General features: G+C 27.6%; 1 protein-coding gene across 1 annotated transcript; it reads left to right on the top strand.

Annotated features, from left to right (window-relative positions):
* Positions 1-5752: 5752 nt before the first annotated feature.
* Positions 5753-7862, top strand: LOC145848427 (lactadherin-like). Its single transcript, XM_082953903.1, has 4 exons — positions 5753-6055; positions 6585-6752; positions 6983-7161; positions 7659-7862. The coding sequence occupies exons 1-4, from the start codon at positions 5767-5769 to the stop codon at positions 7794-7796; spliced, it is 774 nt and encodes a 257-aa protein (XP_082810029.1). The 5' UTR covers positions 5753-5766; the 3' UTR covers positions 7797-7862.
* Positions 7863-9026: the final 1164 nt, after the last annotated feature.

Here is a 9026-nt window from a genome sequence, read left to right on the forward strand (position 1 = left end):
TTCCTGTCTCTGGAAAAATAAACACAATCTTCATTGCCGCCGTAGTCGTTCGGTTCTCCAACTCCCCACGAAAACATCAAATTAGTGGCAGGTTGACCGTTTGTGAACCTGTAGCTACCTTCGGACTCTTGGTCGGAAATTCCGACCCAGAGTTCGTGGCCATCGCTGTTCACAACTCTCCGTATTTCACTGCAAATTATCAATTTTGAGCATTTTTGAATTGAGTAAAGTATAAAATGTTATTTTTAACTTATGTTTAAATGTAGTTGCAAACGTTTGGAATAAGTTAAAACATAATGTGTACTCATTTTAAATTAAGTAGCTCTAATCGTACCTATTTTCTTAAGTTTATTGACTTTGCTGTTCAAGTCTTAAACGTAAGTATACTTTTTTTTTTGTTTCAGATACTTGTAGAACTTTATTTTAAATGTTAGTATGGACATAATTAATTCAAACAATTTTTAAACATACGTAGTAAATGTTACTGTTTAAGCCTAATCTGCTACTGTTTAAAGTTATCATAAAAGTTTAAAGCAAACCTATGGTAATTAACTCCATCATTCCCTAACAATCTTGAAACAATTTCTCCTCCAATACTGGTGCAACGGCTTTTCGCAATATAGTAACTATCCCCAGGTAACGATGCAACTTCAAAACGATAACAATTGTCTGTATGGTAGGTAAATAAGTTTTATTTTTAACAAACATTAGCTTTGAAGTTTGAGTTTTTACAGTTTCAATAGTTTACCGGTTGTTGGAACTCATGAAAACTTAATTTAAAAAACTTTTTCCAAAAAAGAATGTTGTTTTGTTCTTAACAAAAACAACATTACACAACTCGAAAATAAAAATTTACAAAATAGCTCCTTATTTGTACTTATAATTTTGCTCGAAAAACCTTACAAATGTTGTTGTTAGTAATTAACATACTTTCTTATTTAATATACTATTTCTATGTTGCTAACCTATTTCACAACTTTCTCCACCATATCCATACTTACACTGACACGTGTATTCCTTGTCACTTGTTGTACAGACTCCTTCGTTTAAACACGGATTATTGTTTTTGCAGTATTCTAAAAATTTTACAATGTTTCATTCGAAACATGTTTCGTAGAAAAATTTTTAAACTATTTCACTAACGTAAAAAAAATAAAGCTTTGAAACAGAAAAAAAAAATCAGTTTTATCTCAAATAATTTTTAGCGATTGTAAACTTATTAAAATAAAGTTATAAATATTTAAGACAATAATCTGCGTATGGTTTTTGCAAATAAAAGCTTTCATAACTGGCAATATTTTAAGTACAAATACATTTTCTTTATTTAAGTAAAGGTTTAAGACTTTGCAGTAATCAAAAAAAAATTGCTATTAAAATTTAAGAAAAGTTTTAAACAACTGCATTATGTTGTAAAAATGATTTTAATATATTCTGTCTAAATTTTTGAAAAACATTTAGTATACTTACCATATTCACAATGGTCTCCATAAAACTTTGGCAAACAACTACAACTATAACCAGTTCCATCTTCAGTAGGATCACATTCTCCGTTGTTTAAACAAGGCTCATCGTCGATACAGTGTTCTATAAGTTTTTTATAAAAATATAAACCAAACAAAAAAAAAAAGAGACAAGCAAAATAAAGTTGTTGATGAAAATATTTGATCTACTTAGGTTTTAAGCAAGAACTTATCGATCAGAGCTAAACTGGTTTAATGAATCCTGCGTTTTACAACCATGATCAATGCTATTTTCTTCACAATTTAAAAACAAACTTTTTTCACAATTTTCACCGAAGAAGGGTTGCAGGCATGAGCAATTGTAAAAGTTTTCAGCTGTCAGATCAACATTACATTTTCCATTGTTTCTACATGGCTTTTGTGAACAGACCTCTGAAAATTAGTTATTTTGCTTAAAGTTTGTAATAATTAATACGGTTGTTGCACATAAGGTAATTCTGTGAAGTTTTTATAAAAGTTAAAATTTTAATGATTACTTATAACTATGTTTTAACTAATACTTTAATCATACGCAATTGTTCTAAAGAAAAACAGTTTTAATTAGCTTGTTTATCAAGCTTTAGTAACTGCATCATAAAGGTTTTAATTTTGCTTATACACTCTAGTCAAACAAATTTTAATCAAAACAAATCAAATTAAAAATACATTATAAATTTTCACAAGCACACACCATTAAAATATCTATCAATTATCTTTTATCTAAGTATCTTACTTGAAATTTTTATTAAACAGCAAAAATATGAACTTTTATTTGTAATGTGTTTAACCTGTACAAGTAAATGGTTGCGTTTTAAAAGACGGTAAAATAATTGCTCTAGAACAAGTTCTAATTGATAAACCATTGCTAATATACCCGTCATTACATTTATATTCAACAACTTCATTATGACGTAATAAAGTTTTAGAATTTTCACTGTCTCCTGTTATGTTGCTTGACGCATTTTCTATTTGTTCAATTTGACATTCTAAAAAGATAATTGATTTAGATTTAACTAGATTTTGTTTAAAAACTTGTTAAAATCAAGTACAAAGAAAATAATATAGAATTTTTTTATACTTAATTAAAATATGCTTTATTCTAGTGAATATTATATTTTATAAAATTATAATTATTGAATAAAGTTTATGATTGTTTTTATTTTAAATTAAATTTAGCAGTAAATAAATACTTTACTAATGCTAAATGTCAATATTAATTTGTTTTACTTATAAAATTGTATATCTAGTTAAATCTAAATCAATTATCTTTTTAGAATGTCAAATTGAACAAATAGAAAATGCGTCAAGCAACATAACAGGAGACAGTTAAATTAAAATGGAGTATTGTTCTAGTTTTATTATACAATTTCACACAAACTAACTTGAAAACTCATCAAAAGTAATAAAGTTCATTTGAACCGATTCATTTAATTTTATAGAAATATTTTCAATCATTCTAGACTGCTTTTCAATCAAATCTGATTTACTTTGTAGCAATTCAGATATATTTTTGATTATTTCAAACTGATGTTTAACAGTAACTTCCAATAATTCAATTTTTTTCGCATGTTTTGAAATCACGTGTTTGTTACTTTCTCCTTTCTGACCCGGACTTCCGACATCTCCTTTATCTCCTTTTTCTCCCATTTTACCTCTTGAGAGGTAACTGGGACCTAAAGGAACTGGGTCTGCTTGTTCCTCATCACAGACAATTCTGCACTGACTGAGACTATTTTGCTGACTCAGCACAAAATTAAGAGAGGTTATGAGCAACAAAGCTAATACAATAATTAATTTTTTTACCATTTTGTTATCATATGGTTCAAGATACTATAATGCGTGTTTTTATACATTTACCGTTTCTTGGTAAAGTGAGAATTGACGATGCTGGCGTGCTTTATATATTATTGAGAAAAATAACGATTTTTTTCTAACGCTTTAAAATGTGCTGTTGTTAGCGAAACGATTAAACCGCTTTCTTTTGTCCGTAAAAACTACCTTTGTAAACAATGTCTCACGTTGAAAACATAACTAAAGATATTTTCAAAACCACGGCTTACCAGCGTGTTTACTTTTGATGTTTGCTTCCAACATCGAAAGTAGATTTTACTTTTGGTTTCGATTTTGCTTTTGATGTTTTACTTTGACGGTTTTTTCTTGTTTAAACAACTATGGTAAAACAAAATTTAAAATACAAACGTTTATCTACATATTTTCTCAATCTGTAACAAATAAGAACTGTGACGGAGTAACATAAAATGAAAAAATAAAAACTAATACAAGCAATATAAAATGGATTGTTTTTCGACAAATATTTCGATACCTGAAACAAAGCTTTCTTTCTCAATTTTCGCCACAAAATTATGTTAAAAGTGACCAACTCTAAAAAGTGTGTTGCATAGGATGTATTCAACAATTGTATCTAAAAATCTATTGTTGTGAAAAATAGTATAGATCGTGTGTTTTTTAAAGAAAAATTAAAACTTTACGAGCTTTCAACCAAATTTAAAATTTGAAGCTAAGAAACAACGTTAAAATATCAATATTGATTTCTACATACTAACAATAAATATTAAAGCTGTCAAATAACACTGTTTTTTACAGATAAAATCTTAGTTAATGCAGCATTGTAAAGCAGTTTTTGATTTAAAAAAGGATAAGGGGTATTAAATTAAATAGCTTGAAAAAATACAAACTTAATTATTCTTTTACTAGTATACAATTAAACAAGTATGTTATTTAATGTTCATATTTTAGAAGAAAAAAAAAATTCTTTAATGCTGAGTTTTTGGTTCAAAAAATACTTGTTAGCAGTAAAAGTACAAAAAAAAATTGAGCCATTGGAAAACGGTAAGAATTTTATTCTGATTAAAGTTTAGTTATACTTAATTACTTCAGTTTACTTTAATAAAACTTTTAAACAAACTTTTTAAAAAAGGTATTACTTATTAAAAACATAAAATATTTGTATACATTTTATTATTTGAAATAAAAATGTTCTACAGTCTTCTTCTAATTTTAATACACTGGTAAATTAACCTATTAAGAATTCCTACAAATAAAAAGTTAAAATACGGAAGCGCTTACTTATTGTTTATAATGGTAACACGTTTGCAATTTTTGAAGAAAATTAATTTCAGAATAATGTATAGTGTAAACTTTTTATTTGTTATTTTGAAAATTGTTTCAAAATTAAGAAATACCATTGCGATAATTCCATTTATCTGTTTTTGTTAACCAAAACCTAACGAAATTAATTAAGCTTATTACTTATCACGTTGTAAAACTTTATTGACTAATTACTACTTGAAAATTTTGAAAATAAAAATTGCAACAAAAATTCAATTGGGTAGATAACTTGTATGTTATTTGAAAAAATTAAAACTTGGTTCTATTGATACATGAAATTAGAAATAACAAAAAAAAAGCTATTTTAAACTTTAAACTTACTAGCTTAAATTTACATAATTTGTGAATTATCATGAAAATAATTTACTGTTATACAACTAAGTCGTTTATAAACTTTTATAAATGTATATAAACTTTTAAAACTTTAACCTTAAATATATAAAACTGTTACATTGCAAAAGCTTTTTACGAACAAATCAAATACTTTTCTTAATCACCGATTCCTAATATACTTTTATTAACTTATTCAAACTGTTTAACTACTACATAAACGTAAAAAAAAAGCTAAGATTAAACTTTATCTTAGTTTTACAAAAAAGTTTTAACATGATGTAATATTTTTTAAAGTCTAACCGTTAGATATTATATAAAAAGTTGTTAAACCGTATAATTTTCTCGGAAATATTTAAATTAATTTTTGATTTCGATAAATGTTTTATAAACCGCAAAAAACTAGACATTCGGTAGTATGTGTTAAATTTTATCAGTTAGACACTATATAAGAAACTGTTTGACCGTAAAATTTTCATTCGAAATATTTAGATCAACTTTTTATTTCAATCTGCCGTAATCGTTTTTTAGACCGCAAAAAAACTAGACATTAGGTAGTATGTGTTAGAGTATAGTAGTTAGACATTATATGACAAGTCGTTAGACCATGAAATTTTCTTGGAAATTTTCAAAAAAAATTGCTTCTTTTTAATTTGCCTTAAGTATTTCTGTAAACCACAAAACGAATAAAAGTTTTGCCAGACGTTGTGTAAGTGCTCACTCTACCATGAAATAGTAATTGTATATAAAGCATGTCAGTTTATCATCATAGTCAGAATCGATTCAAACAGAAAGTTCGAGCACCGAAATGAAATTGTTAGTTATTTTTTGCTGCTTCTTCATGCTGCGCTTGACGAGCGGGCAGAACTGCATGAACGACTGCAGAGTTGTTTGCGATCCTCAAGTCCCCGCCTCACCCTACAGCCCTCCTCACGCCTTGATGCGAGGCAAGCAGGGGCCGAAGGGGGAGAGGGGCGATAGAGGGTTGCCAGGGAACGACGGTCTTGACAACGAGGAGTTGGTGTCGGCTCATCAGAAAAAAATTAGCAAGTTGGAGAAACTTGTTTATAAAGGATTAAGTAAAGAGGTTGCGGAAGGTAAGTGTTTTAGTTTGAATTTTTCAAGTATATAAGTATTTTAAACAGTTTCTATTTAAAAGTGTTTACGTAACGTTTGTGAAATTTTTTGATTGCTTAAAATGCATGAACATATTTTGCAGGGGTTAGCAAATGCGGCCCTCAAAGGTAAAACCTGTGGGCTGCGAGTAATTTTTAGTTTAAAACTGTTGAAATAAATAATAAGAAATAGTTTGTTGATAAAATGAATTATATTTTAATAAATAATTCGTACAATTGCTTATTCCATCTCACTATCGATTTATAATAGTGATTTTGTGTTGATCAGTTCAAGTATTAAAAAAAATTGTTGCACGTGGAAGCATCTTTTCAATACAATGCGGCCTTTACAAGGTAAATTAGTTCACAATTTATAAAAGGCTGACGACTACTTTTTTCTTGTATGCGTAATAAACTAAATAAACTATAACCGTGACAGACTGGGAACAGTTTTTATTCGATTTACTTACTTTTTGTTATTCAATACAAAAATGTCTCAAAAAAATTAAAGAATGCGGACTGGGAGTGCAGAATAGGCTTATTGTGTCGGACAGTCAACTTACCGATGGTTCCCATTGGAATAATAGGGAAGATTGGTCAGCGAAAAACGGAAGATTGTTCAATACAGCTGGGGCCAAAGCTTGGTGTGGCGGCTATGATTCACGTAGAAGAACTTCGGGTACAACATAAACTATTTTGTTTAAATTAAAAAAAAACTAAGCTTTAACTATTTGAAATATTTGAAGAACAAATGAAGTTTTGTTAAACATATATTTTATTTTCATAATTTCCAAATGTCTTATTTTTGTTATTTATGTAAAATTAACAAAAATTTGGTTTTGTTTATCTAAAAACAAAACGTATAAAGTAAAACAAGTAAGCTTGTAACAATTCAAGTTGTAAATACAGGAGTTGTTTATGATGACCTATGGATTGAAGTTGATTTTTTAAGCAACAAGCACGTTCGAGCGGTTGCGACCCAGGGAAGAGAAAACGGTGATGAGTGGGTGACAGCCTTCCAAGTGATGTTTAAGAAAGACGGTCAGGATACGTACACAACTGTTAAAGATGAAAACAACCAACCTAAAGTCAGCGTTGTAATAACTAATCATAGTTGCAGTAATCTTTTGTTTTTGTCAATGTATGCGATTTAAAACTACTTTAATGGTTTTAATACTTAAGTTGGCTTATGACTAACATGAAGTTTTAAGTCCAAATGAAGTAAAAGTTTTTCAAATGATAAAGTAATAATAGCATAGTTTAAAAAGTTCTGCTTAGAAAACAAGCATTTAGCCAGTAATTTGTGTGCAATTCACACTGCACTACTGTATATTATAAGTATCTAAACTAACCAATCTTAAGCAATTTATGAAAAAAATTAGTTTTAGTACACTTCTTGTAACTAACCAGGCTTCATAGCGTAATAAAGTTGTGTACATATGGTAAATTTGATATGATTAAGGTAATTAAACTACACTTTGAATAAGAAATATAAGTAAATTTAAAAGCAAAGTTCTAAGCTTTGATTTATTTCGTCTATTGAACAGTGTAGTATCATAATTTAAATTAATTAAAAACTTTACAGGTATTTGAAGGTAACAACGACAGGAGCACTGTTGTCATCAACAGCTTTAACAAAACGATCCGTGCGAGACACTTCAAAATTCAAGTGGTGTCATGGGTCAGTTACCCCTCCTTGAGATTTGATTTTATTGACTGTTAAGAAATAAACGAAGTTTCTATTACTATATTTCGTGCTAAATACGGTTTTCTTTATTATTTCACATGCCATTAAAGTATATAACCAATTGTTCTATTTTTTTGCTTATTTAAGCTTGTTATTTTATTAACACTAATAAAATTCATGAAGATAATATTTTAAAAAAATAAAGTAACTTTGTTGGAATTGAGAACGCAAAAACTAGTTTTAGCCAACAATATTTATTAACATCGATTTTTTAATATTGACGATTAGAATTTTATAAGTTACTTTATATGATAATAAAAATACCAAAACAGTAGAATTGATAAGGAAACAGTTACGCTTAGAACGTGCTTGATCTATTCAAAAATCAGTTGAAAACCTTTAAACTAAATTAACTTTAATTAATTATAACCCTTTATTTTGCTATAAGTCTTAAAATTTGATAACTTTTTTTGTGAATATGAAAAAAATGTATTATTTAAAGAATATCTTGTTTATAACTAGATAGTACTAAGTAGAATCTTTGTTCATAAATACATGTCATAAATCTCTAACTCATTTTAGGCTGAACACGACGATAATAAGCCTAAGAACTTTAATATACTTAAGTTGATTATTGTTCAAGTACAATGCATTTTTTTATCAGATGTTTAAAAATATCCTAAATAATTCAGTTGTAGGGAAATAAATATTAAAGTCGTTACAGGTTACATTATTTATGAAAGTGTTTTTAACTTCGTTTTTTTTATGTTGAGAATTTATTTTAAGGTTAAGTTTATTTAGTTCTGACAAATACATCTTTATGAGAATAAAGATAAAATCACTTTTAACTTCAGTTTCATTTAAACTAGCTAATGTTTAATGTAAACTATTATTTATAAAAGTTTAGTTTTTCTCTATCTAGTTTATCCTTAGTATTTTTTAATAAAATAAAACTTAAATAAAAAATAAGTTCATGTGGTGCGCCCATATACACTAGTGCACAAAAAAATAATTGCTTAAATGTATGAAAATTTTAAGTGTGCACAAAACTCATGTAGAAGTTCATTTTCAATTTTACACTAGATATTCCGAACGTTTTGACTAAGATGAAAAAAACATATTTAAGACGATGATAAATGATTCAGCTTAACTTTTGTTCATTGATCTTTATATACAGCAGGGGCGGCAAACTTTTATGAAAAACGGGCCAGATTGTATGAAAATTATTTTTTGAAAACTATAGTCTTATTTAAAAGTTTTAGTTTT

The sequence above is a fragment of the Thalia democratica genome, chromosome 1 (genome assembly GCF_965202585.1).
Source record: "Thalia democratica chromosome 1, ktThaDemo2.hap1.1, whole genome shotgun sequence".
NCBI classification, from domain to species: domain Eukaryota; kingdom Metazoa; phylum Chordata; class Thaliacea; order Salpida; family Salpidae; genus Thalia; species Thalia democratica.